General features: G+C 43.2%; 2 protein-coding genes across 6 annotated transcripts; one reads left to right on the top strand and one right to left on the bottom strand.

Annotated features, from left to right (window-relative positions):
• Positions 1 to 226: 226 nt before the first annotated feature.
• IFT20 (intraflagellar transport 20) lies at positions 227 to 2,273 on the bottom strand. 3 transcript variants are annotated; one of them, XM_042791405.1, is made up of 4 exons: positions 1,982 to 2,273; positions 1,798 to 1,883; positions 898 to 1,001; positions 227 to 665 (listed from the first exon to the last, which is right to left on the bottom strand). In XM_042791405.1, exons 1-4 carry the CDS (start codon positions 2,166 to 2,168, stop codon positions 584 to 586), a joined length of 459 nt encoding a protein of 152 aa, XP_042647339.1. In that variant the 5' UTR covers positions 2,169 to 2,273; the 3' UTR covers positions 227 to 583. The 3 variants fall into 3 exon arrangements, with proteins under 3 accessions (XP_042647339.1, XP_032860804.2, XP_042647340.1); XM_033004913.2 differs by having other exon boundaries at positions 2,042 to 2,273; XM_042791406.1 differs by lacking the exons at positions 227 to 665; positions 898 to 1,001 and adding an exon at positions 1,008 to 1,260 and having other exon boundaries at positions 2,042 to 2,273.
• A 76-nt stretch (positions 2,274 to 2,349) lies between these two features.
• Positions 2,350 to 17,776, top strand: TNFAIP1 (TNF alpha induced protein 1). Of its 3 annotated transcripts, none has more exons than XM_042791623.1 (7): positions 2,350 to 2,377; positions 4,829 to 5,169; positions 7,198 to 7,367; positions 9,178 to 9,267; positions 9,370 to 9,422; positions 11,879 to 12,074; positions 13,336 to 17,776. In XM_042791623.1, the coding sequence occupies exons 2-7, from the start codon at positions 4,953 to 4,955 to the stop codon at positions 13,552 to 13,554; spliced, it is 945 nt and encodes a 314-aa protein (XP_042647557.1). In that variant the 5' UTR covers positions 2,350 to 2,377; positions 4,829 to 4,952; the 3' UTR covers positions 13,555 to 17,776. The 3 variants fall into 3 exon arrangements, with proteins under 3 accessions (XP_042647557.1, XP_042647556.1, XP_009963265.1); XM_042791622.1 differs by having other exon boundaries at positions 2,371 to 2,422; XM_009964963.3 differs by lacking the exon at positions 2,350 to 2,377 and adding an exon at positions 4,112 to 4,221.
• Positions 17,777 to 18,377: the final 601 nt, after the last annotated feature.

The following is an 18,377-nucleotide window of genomic DNA, read 5'->3' as shown; positions in this document are numbered from 1 at the left end:
GTTGTGCTGTTATTTTCAGCTTTTTTGGGTGTCTAATGGATCCGTTCTGTTAATCATAAATTTCTGGTGGTTTTTCCTTCCTTATCCTAGAAAGTGACCAGGTCAATATAGATAAAAGTTACTGCTGCTTGCGTGTTGTGTCTTCACAGATGTGGAAAATACCATTATGGCTGTCCAGGGAGTTGTAAACACTGAAGCTCAGAAATAACATAGCAGAAACAACTCGTTCTGGTATATCCAGAAAGTCTGAAAACAATAATTTATTTCCTGATTTCTTTGAAAGAGCTGTACAATTCAAAAAGTGAGAGACAGAACATAGCGACAGTAGTGTTAATTCAACCATAATTTGAATTAGTACTACTGACTGTACAAAACTTTTATAAAATCAAAGGACAGAACAGTCTTTACATCTGTTAGAAGCCCTCCTTATTGCCATTTTAGTGTCATTCACACTGAATTATAAGACACTTTCATTTGTACAAACCATCTCTTCATTCATACACAGTGAAAAGTTGCATATTTTTTAAATTATCAAGATTCCGGAATGGTCAAGTTTCCAAGTTCATTTTTATCTTAAAATCCTCTATTTCTGAAAAATGAATTGGTCGATGAATTCGTTCTGGTCCGCTTCAATTTTACACAGAGTCTCGTACTCTATTCGGTATCTGAAAGAAAAACAAGAGGGTTACCAGCGGCCCCAGCCGGCGCCGGGCGGTTCGGTGGGGGGCTCGCGGGGGTGTGGTGGAGCAGAGTCAGGCTGGGTGCGTGGAGCAGCGGCCGCGCTCTGCCCCGGGCCAGGCACGGCCACGTTCGCTCCCGCCGCCTCTTCAGCCACGAAGCCGTCCGGGCTGAGTTCAGCCTGCACAACGCCCCAAAAGTGCTTAACAGAAAACTCACCTTTCCAGCTGCACCTTCTTCTCAGCTATTAAAGCCTGGAGTTGCTGTTCCTGAGCTTCCCTTTGCTTTGCTATAGACTTCAGCAAATTTCGTGCTCCGATGGCCTGTCAAAAGAGGACGGTCAGTGGATGTGGCTGTAGTGGGAATTTAAAAGTTTTCTAACCCTTTTCACTACTACCAGGTTCATTTTGAAGTGTTTCAGCCACACTAACAGCAAAGGAGGGTGACACCTTAACACTGAGGGGTTGGTGGAACGGGCAAACAGTCGCTGTAGGGCTTGGGCAGATGAAGGTGTCTGAGAGTCCCTTCAGACTCACAGCAAAAGTCACCGGCTCCTCTGGAAATGCAAACTGATCACTGGTCCTGCAGGTAGGCAAGCTCTGGTTATAATTCCTTCCCCAGAACAAATAAGGAAAAAAGAAATGACCTACAATTCTGCTAAACATTCATTTCTGTTTCCACAGCAACACAGGAAAAAAACCCATATCACTTGGTGACGTGCAGAAATACAGAAAGAAAAGTACCAAGGTATTTATAGAGCTATTCACTGATCTGGTCTTTAGAAAGCCCTCCTCCTCCTCCTCCTCCTCCTCCTCCTCCTTCTCCCCCTCCCAGAGCCTCTCCTGCCCCAACTACAACGTCCTGCTAGCAGGAGTGATTAAAAAGTACAGGGTCTATTTGTGTGTAACTATATAGAGAAGCAGGAGCAGTAGGGCTGTGAAACGCCGGAGCGATGCGACCTTCAGTCTGTGCCTGTAAAAGTCCTCTGGACGTTAACAGCAATTAGAAAGGGCCACGCGTTGATACCGCAGCCGCGTTAATGACCGCGGCCGTGCCCGGGGGGGCTGGGGGGGCTCTCACACATCGCGCCGGGCGGAGTGGGAATTAATCGCACAGTACCTTCATCTTCTCGCTTTCAGCAGCCTTCGCCAGCTGATCAACCAGCTCGATTAAGCTACCGACTATTTTTTGAAATTCTACTATTTCTGAAAAAAAAAAAAAAATAAAAAAAAATCAAGTAATATTCAAAACAGCCCTAACGAAGGGTAATGCTCCCGCCACGCGCGATGGTGTTGGAGTTCACTGTGACCGTGACCATCTGGGAGACCCCGCCGGTTCCCGCTCCCGCCCGCCGCGGCCTTACTGTCGAGGAAGGCCCCGCACTCCTCGCGGAGCTGCGCCGTCAGCTGCGCCACCTCGGGCTGCAGCACCCGCAGCTTGCCCAGCTCGTCCAGGTGCAGGCCGGCCGCGCCCAGCGCCGCCTGCGCCATCGCCGTCCGCCGGCGCGGAACCGGCGCGGAACCTCCGCGGGGCCTCCCGCCACCGGGCCGCGGCTGCCACGGCGACGGCCCCGCGCGGGGCACGCTGGGAGTCGTAGTCCCGCGCCGCGGGGCGCGCTGGGAGCCGCGCCCGGAAGCGCTTCCGGGTTGCCGGTTCCCGGCTCGGCGGGGGGATGAGCCCGGCGGGGGCTGCGGGGCGGGTGAGCGCCGGGACGGGACGGGACGCGACGCGACGCGACGCGACGGTGCGTGGGCGCGCAGGCTGCTGAGGGCCCGCCGGGGCAGCGGGCGTGGGCTGGGCCGGGCCGGGCCAGCCCAGTCCAGCCTGCGTTTGCCGCTCCGGAGGCCGGATGAACCCCGCCGCGAAGGGACCGGAGCCCCCTCCCCCGCGGGCCCTTGGGTGTAAACCAGTAAGGGGCTGGGGGTCGCGGCTGGGGAGGCGCTGTTCAGGCTCTCCCTTTTCCCGAGGCTGCCGGCGGGGCCCGTGTCCCGGCGCGGTGTCCGAGCTGTGTGCCCGTCCCTCAGCCCGCCCGCTCCCGCGCAAGGCGGCGAGGACGGGACGTGGCGAGCTTCCCCTCGTGTTAACGGCGCTAATTCCGGGCTGCGTTGCCGTTCCCAGCACGAGCCTCCCGGTGTGTGAGCTACCGAGGGCGTTGGAGCGGTAGGGCTGGCTGCATAGGGGGTTCTGCTCGTATGTTGCTTTGTTCGGCTTCGTCAGAGAAATAAATTCCCTCCTGAAGCGGGAGAACTGAGCGAAGGCTCCCCCGCGCTGGGGCTGTTCAGGCAGGTCGCTGCTGGCCCCGGTGAGCTCCCTCTGCACCCGGGCTGCCCCTTACAGCCGGCCCGGCCGCCTTCTCTGTGAAGAAGGGGCTGCCGAGGGGCTGGAGCGGGGCCGGACAGCGATGACAAATGTGGGGGCCTGAGGTGTATTTCCCTTGTCACCAAAGGTCTTGTCCGTAGATGAGGTGCAGCTGCTTCTGGTCTTGGTTTAGTGGTTCGTAATGGGTTCCAGAGAACACCTTGGACTAGCTAGGGGGAACTTTGACTCGCAGTGCTTGGACCATTTCTGATGGCTTTCTCTATAACCCTCAGCCGCTTCGCTCGAGTACACGTGATGCCACAGCTGGAACACACAATCTTTGGGTTGGCTGCTCCTTGCTTACCAGTTGGGAATGACTTTTGGCCAATTCCATTTGTAGCCGCCAGTGCCCGTTGGCAGGTTTGCCCGTTGGCAGGTTTGCCCGTGGACCGCTCAATTCCCGCGGTGCAGCCAGCTAAAATATCTTGCCCAGCTGCAGGCTGAAGCTCGCTGTCGCGGTTTATGGTGATGAGCTGGAAGTAAAGAGTGATGGTGGCCAGTGGGTGTTCCAGTTCAAGCATTTATAGACAAACTGAGCTCTTTTGGCACTAAAATTCTTAGAATTGGTTTGTGCCTTGATGATCTGCTTGTTACTTAAGAGACATTGTTGGTAGTGTTTGCTTAACTATGGTTAGGCATTGCAGAACAGTGCTGTGTTTTAGGTGGTGTTCCAAGTTCAGCAGTTCTTCAAATCTCTGGCAATTTTAAGATACCAGCTGTAGCTGCCAAGCAATTTGCTGTACAGATAGATGATTGTGGGGTTTTTCCTATGTTGAAAGCTGAGGTGGGGTGAGAAGGAAAAGGGATGTTGAAAGAATAGCAATATAATTAGCAGGTTATTATATTTATTTATAAAAGGTTACTGATGTGCTACAGGCACACAACAGAGAGGGGAGGAGATATCTGTAGTCTGGAAGAGTTTTTAAAAAACAACAACAAAAAAACCCAGCAGCAAAATGTTTTTGAGAACAATGTTTATTAGAAGAAGAGTAGGTAAGAAAGTTGTATTTGTACTTTTCCAGTTAAAGAACTTATCTGGCACATTAGAATTTCTTTCTCTTCTTTCTTTGTTTCCATTTTGAACTTACTGTGGATGGAAGGACAAGCACAGTGAGACGGAAGAGAGAACGGAGCCGTGAATGTCTGGCTGGCTTTTTAATTGAGACAAATATTTCAAGACTGGATGTACGTGGCAGGGGAGTGGTGTTAAATTTACTCTTTTTAATTAAAACTACATTGACTGCTCAGGATTCCAGGATGGAGGAAGGAGAGTTTTGAATGAAAGGAGTTGCCAGGAAATAGAATGCTATGGTGCAGCAGTTCAGTGAGGAGGCATTTGTAAATGTCTCCAGTTAAAAACCAAATCAACCACCACGACCCCCCAGTTCAGATACCCAGCCCAGCTGGAGGAGGTGCGGAAGCTCCACCACCGCGTTCCAGCTCTGCACAAACAGAGAGCTGCATTCTTTGGGGAGGTTGAGAGGAAACGGAATTCCAGCTAGCGATTAAACTTGGACTGTGGTATTGTGTGGTGTTTGTGGTGTTGGCTGGAGACAAAATGACAGGAAGTCCAGGAAAGTTTAGTGTGTCTCCCTGCTAACAGTAATGCAACTGCATGGTGATGAGCAGCCGTTACACTGCCACGTACGTTGTCTGAAAAACAGCTACATCTTGTTTTGTCAGAATGGGCACAGATGTGTCCTGAGGAATCTACTGGAAGCGGCTCTTCTTTATTTTGTTGCAAATGGAAATTCCAGGCTTTTGTACTGATCTTATGCATTTCTGTTTCAAGGGCCCAGTGGGTATGACTGCTTTTGCCTTGGCGTCCTCACCTGGTGACTCCTGACTCTTCCCCAATCACGGCGGAATCCATCAAGCCCACGCTCTGCAGGGTTGTCATCTACCTACAGAAGGAGATGTCGGGGGACACGTGTCTAACCACCACCCTTTGTCCAGCCGCGGGGCCCAAGCCCAAAACTTGCAGCTTCAAGGGGGGCAGCCTTGGTAACAAGTATGTGCGACTGAATGTTGGGGGCTCTTTATATTACACTACAGTACAAGTGCTGACCAGGCACGACACCATGCTGAAGGCCATGTTCAGCGGCAGAATGGAAGTGCTCACAGACAAGGAGGGTAAGGGAATATCTGTTGTTGTTGAGAATTTTGTAAAACAACTGGGTTTTGGTGGTGGTTTCTTAAATATCTTAAGACTGCGCTCAGTTAAGGATGTAGGGAAAGATAGATTCCAAAAATAGCTTGGAACATTAGGCAGCCAAGTCCCATTGACGCTAATGATCTTCCGTGCTTTATAAAAAGGTGTTCTTTTGTTGCTAAAATTAACTAGCAGAAGGACTGGTTCTCTTTCCTGCGATCACAGCTGGTGTGCAGATTGTTGCTGTTGTTGTGAAGACTGAACAGACAGTATGTGGGTTGTCATTTATGTGGTGTCATGTAGTGGCATCATTCAAAATGCGTGTGTGGGGAGAGACATTCAGTCTTCATCTTCAAAACTCAGAAGAGCCTTGCTTGCTATGTTGAAAATTCTTTTTTTTTTTTTTCTCCCAGTAGCATGTTCCACTGTGGCTTATGACGCTGTGACAGTATTTAGCCATCAGTCAAGTAATATGTCACCTCCTGCTGGACACTGAATATTGGCGTTATAAAAATCCGTAATACATTGTAGAGCGTAGAACAAATAAGACCACCAATATCGGTAATGGCTACAAGTGCTTTCATTTTCCAGTCCTTAGTAGTCTGGGGAAGAATGGCACCTCAGGAAGGAGGGTTGTGGCACTCTGGAGAAGAGGCTGGGAGAGGTTGGCAAGTATTTAACCTCTTAGTGTTTCTGAACACTCCCATGCGAAAGCTCTTCTGCGTGCCCAGATGACGTCAGTTTAAACTTGATGCACAACAGTGTGTCTGCTTAAACTGAAACAACTCCTTGTGCATTTTGCACGTCCTTTAAACCAAGCTCCCCTTCAGTAGGCTGGGTCCTGTTGCGTGTTACTTACAACTAAATCCATTTAGTCCAGCGGTTTTGTAAGAGCCTCAGCCTGAGTGGAAAACAAGGTTCATGTTCTGACAGCTACAGCTGGAGAATCTAGCAGTGGTTTAGCTTACATTCTCATGTTGTTTTCCGTACCTAGATCCCAAAATAGCACTTTTTTTGCCTGCCTTCCACATTATGGAAAGGGGGTTGGCACTGCATTAAGCCCTCTGCCTATGTCAGACATCCTGTTTCCTAGTGAATGTGACTTCAGGGATGTTTTAAAATGGCAAGAACTGTCTGTCTGCTGCTGTTTCCTGTGCTGCATGCCCTCTCCGCTCCCTCCTGATCTGTCTCTGTTCTGTGCTTTGCTCCTGTTTGGAGACTAGAACAGCTCTTTTCCCAGACTGGTTTTCTGGGTTAGTCTACCTTTTAGCATCTTGGGAACATTTCTCTCTCTAACCCTGAACAACAGCAGAAGATGTGGTTGGAAAACTGCCAAATCCTTCTTGTTAGGCCACAGAACTTATCCCAGATCTACTTGCTGCAAACATTTGTGAATTCGCTCTTCTAGTCTTTCCTTGGCTTTCTTAGTGATAAGTTTCTGATTGCCCAGCATTACACTGTAGCAGCAGTTACTACATTTATTCCCCTGCAAATATAGCACACCCCAATTTTGCTGGAAATATGACAAGTCTCTAAGTAAAAGAAACAACCTACCTAACAGTAAGCTGCTTTTTTGGCCTTTTTTTTTTCTTTTAAGGTTTGAATGGCTTGGAGGGTCAGTTAAATAGATGTAAATTAGACTTCCTATAGTAGTTAAAAAGGTCCGTTCCTTTAATCAGAACCTAATACAGAAAAGACAGAGCACAGATGATAATTTTGGTCAGGCAGCCCACTGACTGATCACTTGATAGAGCACAGTCACATTTCTTTTGGGGTGCTGGAGAGTAGTGAGAACGCACAGGAGGTATGGAAGGAGTAGTTCCACTGTCCGTTTCTGTTCTGTAACCAACTTCAATCTGCCCAAGATCAGTAAAGACTTTCACTAAATGAAATGGGAAGACTGTCATGTGCAGTTTCAGGAAACATTAGGCTTATTTAACCTCTGCGAGGAACTTTTTCTTGTTCCCTAATGTTGAGGTGGTTGAAATGATGCGATGGTTATTTTTCAGGCTGGATCCTTATAGACCGTTGTGGGAAGCACTTCGGAACAATTTTAAACTATCTCCGAGATGACACGATTGCACTTCCAAAACACAGACAGGAGATCAAAGAGTTGATGGCAGAAGCCAAATATTATCTCATTCAGGGCTTAGTGGACATGTGCCAAGCAGCCCTGCAGGTAAGAAACAGAAGTAGCCTCTAAAGTTTTTCATGGGTGTTTGGCTTATAAAATTTGCCTAAGACAACTTGAGAGAGTATTTTATGGCCTTAGAGACGGCGTCTAGTCTTAGGTGTACAAGGTAGCCTGGAAAGAAAATGAGACAGCAGTCAGGTAAGTTCTAAGAGTTTATCCAGTATGTTTATCGAAGCGATAGTTATCCTCTCTCTGTATGCACACCTGAGATTCTGTGATGCTTTGATTAAGAGATGAAATTTAGTTTATGATCACCCTGGAAATGTTTTCAGACCCATGTGCTATGATGGCACAGCCTTCCAGGCCACAGGAGCCTCTGCTCTGAAGGCATTTAGTGCGATTAGTGGGGTGGTTGCATTATCAAGAGAGCTATTTTTTTGTAAGAAGAGGAAGATTAATGGTTAAATGATATGAATCTAGAAAATGTGAGATGTAGGTTCGAGTTCCTGTCATTTTGGAGATGTCTGGTATGATGGATAATCATTTCCCTTTGTGCTTCCATTCGGTTGTCCAGCTGCCCCCTCAGAATGGCAATAGCACTTTTCTACTTCACAGGGATGCCAGGAGAGTGAATAAAGTAGAAACTGTATTTACAATTTGTCATTTAAATAGAGGGCCTAGTTCTTTTCTGTGTCTTTTTTTTTTAAATTTTATTTAGGAAGTAGATAGTGAATGAGTTCCTCTTGTGTGAAATGAAATAAAAGTCAGAAATTTAAAGGAAACTGATTGAATAAATATGATTATCTTGAGCATATGATTTAAAAGACCTTATGGCATTTATCTAAATTTCCCCCACATTATGTCACTTCTAATTAGATAATATTTATAGCCAGAATGTGTTTGAATCTTTGAAAGCATGGTAACTTTTTTCAAAGTTTGAATCTTAGTGGAAAAAATGACCTGTATGGTAAGCACTGAGTGCTTTAAGGACTTTTCTTTGTATCAGTTTTGCAAATACGTAAGCCCATAGTAGCTTTATTCACTTTACAAGTCCCTATGCCTTCAGCTGATTGAAACCAGCTTGTTCTGCCAACCTTTTTAATAAGGTTAGCCCAGGTGCAATGTATATAACTTATTATTAGTCTTAAAATTGTGAAATGAATGTTTCTTGCAGGACAAAACTTGGTAATTAATAAATGCCTCACATACTAGGTTCAACATACTTGTATCTGCTGAAAGAAGAGCAAAGCCACACTGACAATTTTCCTTCTGGTTTGGAATTTGAAACCTTTCTTCTAAAACCAAAATGTTCTAAGGCTTTCCTATTAGCTATTGAGCTTTCCTTAATTTGCTGCATGAGGAATCTGGAGTCACAGACTGTGCTACGCACTCTTAATTGTTGCCTTTGTATCACAAGGGGCCGAGGTCCGTTTTGGTGATGTGCTGTTCTTGCCAAATGTTTGGTTCGTAGCAGCTGATATTCTTGTATACTGCAGTGTTTTGAGTTGATTAAAACTAGTGCAAACTCTTACTATCCTTCTCTTCCAAAAAGGATAGAATAATAAACCCACTTAAGTCAAATATGACTTGAGCTCAGAGTCCACGCTATAGCTAAGAAGGACATCCACCTGCATCCCAATATTTCAATTACTCCTGCCTTCTGGGGATAAGAAACCTCTGGGTTGCAGATCCAGGTAATGCTGTGTGGTTACCATAGCAACACAGAGCTTTTCCTTTGCATCACAGGATTTGGGAACATGGCTGGGAGGGGTTGGAGAAGACAGCAGCAGCAGATGTTAGCTTTAGCATTTATCTCTCACGTTTATTTCCTCTCTCTCTTCTTTCTTTAAAACAGGACAAGAAAGACGTGTATGAACCTGTCTGTAGCATCCCTATTATCACATCTCCAAAAGAAGAAGAGAGACTGATAGAATCGTCAATGAAAGTAACTGCTTTTCTACAACTACCCAGTGAGAAATTGAATTTTTGCTGAGTGTATTCAAACACAGAACTTAACTTTCTGCTTTTTTTCTTTCTCTCCCACTAGCCTGTTGTTAAGCTGCTTTATAATAGAAGCAACAATAAATACTCCTACACCAGGTATGTCAGTTTTTTTCCCTGCTGTAATGGGAAAGTTTTCCTTTGACTATGGGAGTGGAGAAATATGTGGTATGACCTAACTTGGATTTTTTTTCATTTGGTTTGTTTTGGGTGTCTTTTTTTTTTTTTTTTAACAGCAGTGCTTTTCTGTGTATTTGAGTGCAGTTGTTTTTGACTGATGTGAATCTAAATGGGGGGGAAAACACAACAAACTGTATCAGTTGAAGTCTAGTGTACTGTTCAGTTGTGTGAGACAGATGAACAGAAACAAGGGGCAAGAGGTAAGAACGATGAGGCTATTATTGGCTGAAATCAGATGTAACTTAGGTAACGCAGCACAAACTGGTAAGCAGAGTGTTACCTCGTCAGTGCCAAGCTGATGCAGCCACGTTGCTGCCTCGTCAGTTTAGCTTTACTTTTGAGTCTGCATATACCCCTGCCAGCACTCTCGTACTCTGACCTACAGATGTTCTTGATGTTCCAGCGCCTCTAAGTGAATTAATCATTTGGTTACAAAGGAAAGTGTCTGTTCTGCTGAGGGATGACCCAGTTAGGGCCAGAGCAAGAATTTATTGGCTTTCCTGCTGAATAAAGTAACATTATTTATTTAGTTCTATGCTGTAACTATCACGATCCCTCTGTTACGATGCTATCAGAACGGCTTTGGATTTTCCCAAACCAGTCATTGAAGCGATGTGGGTAATCCTTTATGCTATGCAGACTCCCCATTTTTGGCCTTTTCAGTCTGAGGTGCAATCTTGGAAGCTTTTTTTCTCTAGTCAAACTGATTGTCTGTCTGTCTGAGATGGATTCTAGCAGTCGTGATATTCCAGGTAGTCAGGAAATGCTACCTGTGGGAGTGCTGAAGAGCAGCCTGTTTTTCAGCAGACTGCATTCTGTATCTGCCAGTCGTATTGGACTCCTCCCTGTGTTACCCTTTAGCTTACGGCAGTGATGCTAAAGCAAGCACAGGATAGCACATTAGTCACCATGGCTCTGGAAATGTAAACGTACTAGTAATGAGAGCAACAGAATCCTAGATACCAGGAGGTGCTGGTATCTCAGCTAGCTGCAGAGTTCTAATTATTCCTTGCACATGAATCTGCATGCCTCGATGGTGTTTAAATGAGGCATCTTTATTCAAAATTCCATATTGGCTGCTAGCAGGTAAAGATTTTTTTCCTTCTGTTCTTCCTATTCAACAGTGTAAAAGGAGCTTTCTCAGTTACGTTGTCAGTGTGGTCTACTAACATAAATGGATGAAGACTTCCACGTTTTTTTCCCAGCTCTGCCACTTGACAGAGGCTGGGACTTGTCACTGGCTGAATCCCAGATTGCTTTATCAAATGATTTTTGTGAGCTGAAGATTTTCTCTGGTTGTACATCATGCTTTTTTGATAAGTTTTGAGCAGAAATACTTCTCAGACTAAGTAGTTTATGTAAAGCCCTGTCGGCTGTTCTTCTTAGCAGTGTCAGTTCACAAGTATCTCACAGCCTTCCTGGACCATTTGCAAAAGTTAAGATACTGCATACAAAAGTACAGTGTCATGTTTCTGGGTAGATTCTTGGCAGCAAGGTGTGAACTTTGAGCTTCAGGGTCCATAGAGTAAGGAATTTTACTGTTAGAGCTAGCAAGGTTGGCTTTGTCGTCTACGCAGTATGTTCACTGATTTCCATGTATCCACACATAATTTCCCAGCCACCTATAAAAAGAGACAAAGGGTCACAGAGTACTTCTTTTCTATGCAGCTACATTCAAGCTAATGTCAGAGGAGTAAAGCTTTTAGATTTTTTTTTTTATTTAATCAAATTGGACATTGATTGGCTGTGGTGTTGTTTAAATAAAATATTTTAAATGTTAAGAATAGCTTTACTTGATTTTGAAGCTATAATACAATGTGTATTTTTTTTTTCTCTAGAACATCTAGATCTTTGAAAAGTAACTAAAATCCTATGTTGCCTTGGCTGTCAATAAAACTTACTTTCTTAAGAATACATTCACCCTAGAAATTTGTGTATGGTATCAGTAGTGCTATGCGCAGAGCACCTTGCTTTTTAGCTGGCCTTCAAACATGCATTGACTCTTTGGACGTTTGCTGTTCCTAAGCTAAAGAGAACTGCAGTTAGCATGTGATTTAATCATCTTGAGCGTCAGTCAAGAGATAGTTGTAGTTGATGTAATGATTTGGGAAATTGTGCTGTCGTTATTAATTATATAACTTGACCTCTAAAGGCTGGTGTGTTTGCTCATGAGGATCACAGCATCTTATTTGTATCTGAAATTGGCTATTACCCTCTCTTTTCTTGGCAGCATATGGCGATGAGTCACTACTTATTTGTATTCTGCAGTTAGATCAATGCTTAAAACTGTGGTGGCATAGGCGTGCAAATCCTGTAGAGATGGCCAGCTGAAAACCCACAAAAAACGTATTCCTTCTTTTGTTGCTGTGTTTCAGTAACTCAGATGACAACTTACTGAAGAACATAGAACTGTTTGACAAACTCTCTCTCCGATTCAACGGCAGAGTTCTTTTCATTAAGGATGTTATAGGGGACGAAATCTGCTGCTGGTCTTTCTATGGGCAGGGTCGGAAACTTGCTGAAGTCTGTTGTACCTCTATAGTGTACGCTACAGAGAAGAAGCAAACCAAGGTAATGAAGTTTTACCCACCTGTCTCTTACGGTTTAAAAAAAATCAGGTTGATGATACGTTGCAGAAAGATACAGACTTTGTATAACTTAAGCCCAATTGCTAAGGGCAAGCGATATCACTTATTGGGAAAGCTTTGATACCAACTCTCCTGAATATCGACTGAAAGTGCTGGTCAGTGACATGGAAATGACTAGGATGGCTCGCTGCTGAGGGGGCTGCTGGGTGAGCTGGTGTCTCAGTAGGAGCTGTTGCATAATTCTGTGAATTCAGAGAAGTCTAAATATGGTAGCAAGTTTGCGGAAGGGAAGACTGGTAATTCTGAAAGCACGTGCATGTTAGCACTAGTCTCTTAAAGCTGATGGACTTTGTGTCTCTAAAGCATGTAAATGCCTTTAAATTTCTCTAATTAAATGGAGTAAAGATCTAATTCTGCTCTTAATTATACCTACATAAGTTTACTTCATTGCAGTTACTTTGTACTGTGTTTCACTTGCACTGATGTAATCACTGCATGTAATTGAACTAAGTGGTTGTGTGTGGGACTATAAGTATCTCCAGAGTGTTGGAAAATATATGCCAAAAAGGAGAAGACTGAAACTGATTTGTCCCCACCAGAATAACTGAAATGGATGGATTAAATTAATAAAATGGAAACTTGAGCTCAGACAGTGTTTAGAAACACGATATTTTTATTCTCATTGTGCTTTTATGTGCAAAACTATAGAATGTCTGTTTAAAAAAAAATTCAGCGGGAGTGCAGATTCCCAATAATCAATGTATCTTGAGTTCCCCTCATTTCTGGAGATTCTTCTTATAGTCTTCCCACCTCTGATTTTGCAATCATTACCTAAAGACTTGCTTTCAAGCACAGTACATCCTAAAGAGACAAATTACATGCATAAAAATATGGTAATGATTAGCATGATAAATATACAGAGTTTCCCTAACTTCATGAGTTAACTTCTGACTTGCAGTGGTGCAGGTAAGGTGACCAGGGTCCAACAATAGCACTTAAGAATCAGAAATACTGTATTCCGTTCTAGAACCACCTAAAAGAAGAGTTGAGGTAGGTGACCTGGTGGTGGGAGGAATCCTCTACTAGGAATTAGACTGCTTTGCTCATCTTTCTCATTTACAACTGGTTTACCCTCCTTATAGTGTGTGTCTTTTTATGCCTCGCGTGTCTTTTTACTTACTGGTATGTGTTCAGTCCTGCTATCCTGTCTGGGTCAGGAAAAGGACACGTGCTGTTTTTTGTAGGTTGAATTCCCAGAGGCACGAATTTATGAGGAAACACTAAATGTCCTGCTATATGAAACACCACGGGTTCCTGATAACTCCCTGCTGGAAGCAACAAGCAGGAGCCGAAGCCAGGCATCTCACAGTGAGGATGACGAGGGTTTTGAACTTCGTGACCGAGTGCGCCGAATCCATGTGAAGAGATACAGCACCTACGATGACCGTCAGCTTGGCCACTAGCGTATCAGTCGAGGAGAAAGGGTTTGGTGTCAAGGCTTGCATCAATAATTCTTTGAGGGGGATCAGGAGGTGGGGAGGGATCAGCTGGACTCTGTGGATTGATCTTCATTTGGCTTCTTGGCTCCTTAGAGAAGCAAATGGGCATTTGTGTGCACAAAGCAACACTAAAGGCCAAGGGCTTTGAGAACTAAGAGGGTAATTTTGCACCACGTGCTTTAAATACAGACTGGCCCCCTCTTCATGCCACATGAGGAATGGAATTTGGAACACCGATTCTGACAGTTTGTGGTTGCTCTTTCGTAGCTAATGACTTGCCAGTTCTCTTACTTCCTGTGAGAAGTGCTGCTTTTGCTGAATGAGATGGTGTGACTCAAATCTTTTTCCATATACCTGTTCTTTTAGGGTTTTGTATAATGGAACTTCCAGTTCTTAAGTCAAGATACCGAAGAGGGGATGGAGAGAACTTGAACGTGACTACTCTTAGCAAACACTGTATCTCATAACCCCCAGAAGAAATGGTTAGCTAGCCAGTAGTCGTGCACTGCATGTGTGCCTTGTCACACCTCTTTTCCCCCAGTACACATACAAAGGTTTGTGCTCCAAGGTAGCTGTCTTTAAAAGTCATTAATCCTAAGGCTGGGTCTTCCAAAGAGGTGAGAGTCAAGTCACAGAAAAAATCTTCCCTTGTGAAAAATGAGAAAACTTTGAAAATTTAAATATCTATGTAATGACTTGTCTTGGGAGATGGAGAAAAGGTTATGGTGAAGGAAGAGACTTCTTCAAGTAAGCAAATGTCAGGAATACATTGTGGCAAAGTTGCCATTGTTTAGGCTTGTGATAGTGTAATTCTGCTTATATAAACAATGGCAATCTGGGGGATTAGTTTTACACTTGTTTCTTCCTGTGGCCCAGAAGTGCTATTAGATGTTAAATTTCTCAGGCAGCAGGGGAAAAATTGCAGTGGCTGGGAAAATACAGACTAAACAACATTTTATAAGGCTAGGTCACGTTCACATACTGAAGGGTGAATTCAAGTTTTGTGTTCTGAATCCCTTTTGGAGCACAGAAGTTGAAGTGGAAAGAGAATAGTCATAAAAACCTTGATCCACCATGAAACTGTAAGAGGCTTTGGACACCAGCAAGAGAGGTAGCTTATACTGAATTTTAAGCTGAAATAATCACTTCTATTCTGAGGGCTTGGCTTGGAGCTAATTGTAAAGGGTCTTTCAGAAGGTTGGAGACAAGGCTGCTCTGCAAATTGGGTGTCTGGAACCAATTTCAAGTTTAGTATGAAAAGTTGTTACCGTCTTTTTAAATGTTGGCTTGTACGTTGCAGCTGGAGGTTGCAGATTCGAATTTTGCCCCTGTCCTAAATGGTTCTTACTTGGTGGCCACTCACGGGCAGCTATGGCTGCGTGACACTGGTGAAGCGTGCTCCACAACTGCTTTTGCGTTTCCATATTGTACGTGAACATGGGAGCTTTGGATTCCACAACAGTTAGTCTTGAACTGCTTTGACCAGTGCCAAATCTACCTATAAGTTCTAAAGCAAATTACTGCAAAAGCCTGGCAGAAAATAATCCCAAATTAATACAATGATTTCATAAGTAGAGATAAGATGGTAGTTGGTTTGGTAGTAATAGAAGCAGAGGAGGGAGCAAAAAAGTATTTCCACTCATTTAGGTTTTTGAAAATAAAGTTGTTGAGGCTTGGTAAGGAAACACTAGTGGCTGTAGACTTTCAGGATTTTATTGCCTAGCTGGTCCTCTCTGTGTGGCGGGCATTCATTTAATTCTCCTCACGTTCAGGAAGTAGCATTGCCACAGTATTGCACCTGCCTTTTTGTGAAAGGCCTCTTTAAAACTCTAATAACCTTTTCTTTTTATATTGCTTTCTGTATGTTGTTTTCCAGCTGGTTTTTCTGTTGTGCCAGTGAAAATACAGCTGCTGAGATTGGTTTTGACAAAGACTTTTGTGTTATTTTTTTTTCCTTAATTCTGCTAGTGTGATGTGGATTTTTTTTTTTTTCTATTTTTTTCCCTCCACTGATACTATTTAAATTACACTGTGGTGGGTGCTTTGAAGCTACCAGCGGAGCCTGTAGTGGTATCTTGTGCTGTGATAGCTTCAATTTATTCTCTTGTATGTTTTTTTTCAGCTTGTAACAAATAAGACTGCCATTTAAAATTCATGCGTGGCACTTCTTTTTCTTGGCAAATGATTTATATTAATTTTTTCTTGTAACTATCATAGTGGATGTTAACAAATAAAGTAAGTGATGCTGGTAGCCTTGGAAAATTGTGTTTAAAAGAAGTTATAAGCAGAAAAATGACATTTTTGCATTTCTTTTCTCAGGGGTATGGGAAGGAGTGTGTGAAAGAGAATGAGTGTCAGATCCATGTGCTAGTCCAGAGGCTTTCACTCCATGGTTGGCTTCTGTACTCCCAGGATTCATTAATGAAATGGATTCAAATAGTGAATTATTACACTATAAGGAGCAGAGATAAGCTTGGTTTTTGTTTTAGTTGGTTTTCCCTGCCTCCCATAGCCAACAAGTAGTATTAATTTCTGATTTGAGTTTAGATTAATCTTGGAAACAAACTGTTTTGAGAACCATCTGGGTTGTGACGATCTTTTCAAAAGTGCAAAATAACTTGGTATTTGTGGAATGTGGAATATCAGTAAGAACTGTAAGCAGTTACGAATGTTCTTTAAGTATGTACAGATATCCTTTTCATTTCACCACTTTCTCTTGATTCTCATTCATTCTCCCTTCTCTACCCCCAGTTAGTACTGATCACAAAATATCTGCTTTCAGATTAAATTATGACTAGAACTGGAATGATGTTAAACAATGTTTGGCCACTGTGGACAGTCTGTAAGCTTTACTCAGAGTAATAATCTAATTGCATACACTGAAGTTCTATGTCAAAAGACGTTTCAAAGCCATGGTCTTGGTGTTCTTTGTCCTGGTAAGATTTTCAGGACGTGGCTGAGATATCTCCGTTAAATATGCGTGGTTGGGTTTGACTAGCAGTTCTTTTCGCTCCTAAATTTATAGGAACTTTTGCGCATTCCAGTATTATATTAGCAGACTGAGAGAATGAATGGAAAACATTAACTGACATCTATGCACAAGTACTGTAATAAAGGGTCGCATGTTTCTGTAATGGGGTCCTAGCATATTGCAAAACAGCCTCAGTCTTTCTGCAGAGGAGCCTTGGTGCCTTGAATGAATGTCTTATGTTAAACAGCTTTTCAGTATCAGTGTTAATTGGGCAATAATGTCAAAAGAGAGAGTTCTGCAGGGTAGCTGCCTCCAACTGCTTGATAAATGCCGAGACAAAACTAAATGTTTAACCTTCACCTTGACATTTAGTTTTTGGAACAGGAGACATTTATCCTATGGTAATGTTCCATTCTGCTGACTTTTTCTCTCTTGCACTACTTAGTTAACATATAAAACAACTGACTGAGACTGGGAGGGCTTTGGGGGGACCGATACTGTGGTGTTAGTGAAAAGCTGCATTCTGCTTGGAACAGGCAATGCTTATTGTGGTCTTGATTAGATTTTTTTTTTTTTCCTTGAGGTTTTTTTATTTTTCCGACATAATTCACTCTTGGAAATAGTGATGAAGTATACCTTAACTAAATGCATCTGACCCAGCAGTCCCTGTCTTACACAATTAGATCATATCCTCTGACAATCCTTGGCATTAAATCTTTACAGACAAATTTCACAGCATCCATTCTGTTAGGAGAGCTGAGGTTTTATTAAGAGATGAGTGGGCATGAGTCCTATTTCCAGGTTTGCCACTAACTCAACTCAGTGACATACAGCAAATCAGTTTTTCTGTGTGTGCGCAATTTTTCCTCATCTGTAATAATGGTGGGAAGACCCTTCCCTACCTCAGAGGGATGTTGAAGCTTAACTTGTTTAATAGTAGTAAAAGACTTTGGATTTCTATAATATTTTGTATCCAGAGGATAGCAAATATGGCTGCTGATCTTGTTTAAACTGACATTCTGTGATCAAGCTGTTTTCTTATAGCAACAGGCTTTGTTTTGTGTTTAATTTTTAGGGGTCAGCCTTATGGATAAAATACTTAGTTAATGCAGTAACAATATTAGCTATTGATTAAAGTGTTTTCTCTTTTATCAGTGCATTAAATGGAAGTTGAACACTAATTTTTAATAAAGTGTTATATTTTGTCTTCTGTGATTTTTCTCCAGCATAACCTTTCATTCATTATGTTTGTCTCTGCACTTCTGTTTTGCAGTTGTGATCCTCACCAAGTATGTAGGATTCTGGAACCACAGACATAGTGTATCAGCAAATGGCTTTTGTATTATATGGAGTTGTTGCTACCTTTCTCTCATGCCCTGCAAGTGCACTCTATTTGTAGGAGGTATCACTGTACTTACAGGTCCTCTCTGCAGACAACAGGTTTTGATTTTTCTCTGGGCTTTTCCTTTAATTGTAGAACAATTCTTTGACAGCAGTGGTTTTTCACATTCATGGAAATAACTTAATTTCCTAATAAGAATCACAGAGCATTTTTGAACTTTCATTAAGCCTACACACAATTTGTATTACCACAAAGGTAACCTAACTTGTATTTTTAAAATCTTTCACCTTTCTTGACTGACAGAGCATCTTAGCAGGGAATTAGATCCAGAGATTTAGTCTGTTCTGCAGTAGGTGTGCTTTTGAGGTAGCCAGCATAATCTGCCTACTCTATTCAGCTGTTCTCTCTGCTGCTGTTACCCTGCTTTCTGAGCTAAGCCGTAGGGTTTTTTTTTTGTTGTTAGCAGCAACCGGA

This window comes from Tyto alba, unplaced genomic scaffold (genome assembly GCF_018691265.1).
Source record: "Tyto alba isolate M040663 unplaced genomic scaffold, T.alba_DEE_v4.0 Super-Scaffold_19, whole genome shotgun sequence".
In the NCBI taxonomy this organism is placed as follows: Eukaryota; Metazoa; Chordata; class Aves; order Strigiformes; family Tytonidae; genus Tyto; species Tyto alba.
This window is presented reverse-complemented; position numbering and strand designations above follow the sequence as displayed.

Coding starts and splice junctions, on each gene's coding strand:
- IFT20 (XM_042791405.1), bottom strand. CDS start 2,168: ATGGCGCAGGCGGCGCTGGGCGCGGCCGGCCTGCACCTGGACGAGCTG. Junction 1,884..1,981: donor CCCAGATGGTCACGGTCACA/GTGAACTCCAAC, acceptor TTTTTTTTTCAG/AAATAGTAGAATTTCAAAAA. Junction 1,002..1,797: donor CTGAAAGCGAGAAGATGAAG/GTACTGTGCGAT, acceptor CTCTTTTGACAG/GCCATCGGAGCACGAAATTT.
- TNFAIP1 (XM_042791623.1), top strand. CDS start 4,953: ATGTCGGGGGACACGTGTCTAACCACCACCCTTTGTCCAGCCGCGGGG. Junction 5,170..7,197: donor AGTGCTCACAGACAAGGAGG/GTAAGGGAATAT, acceptor GTTATTTTTCAG/GCTGGATCCTTATAGACCGT. Junction 9,268..9,369: donor TGATAGAATCGTCAATGAAA/GTAACTGCTTTT, acceptor CTCTCCCACTAG/CCTGTTGTTAAGCTGCTTTA.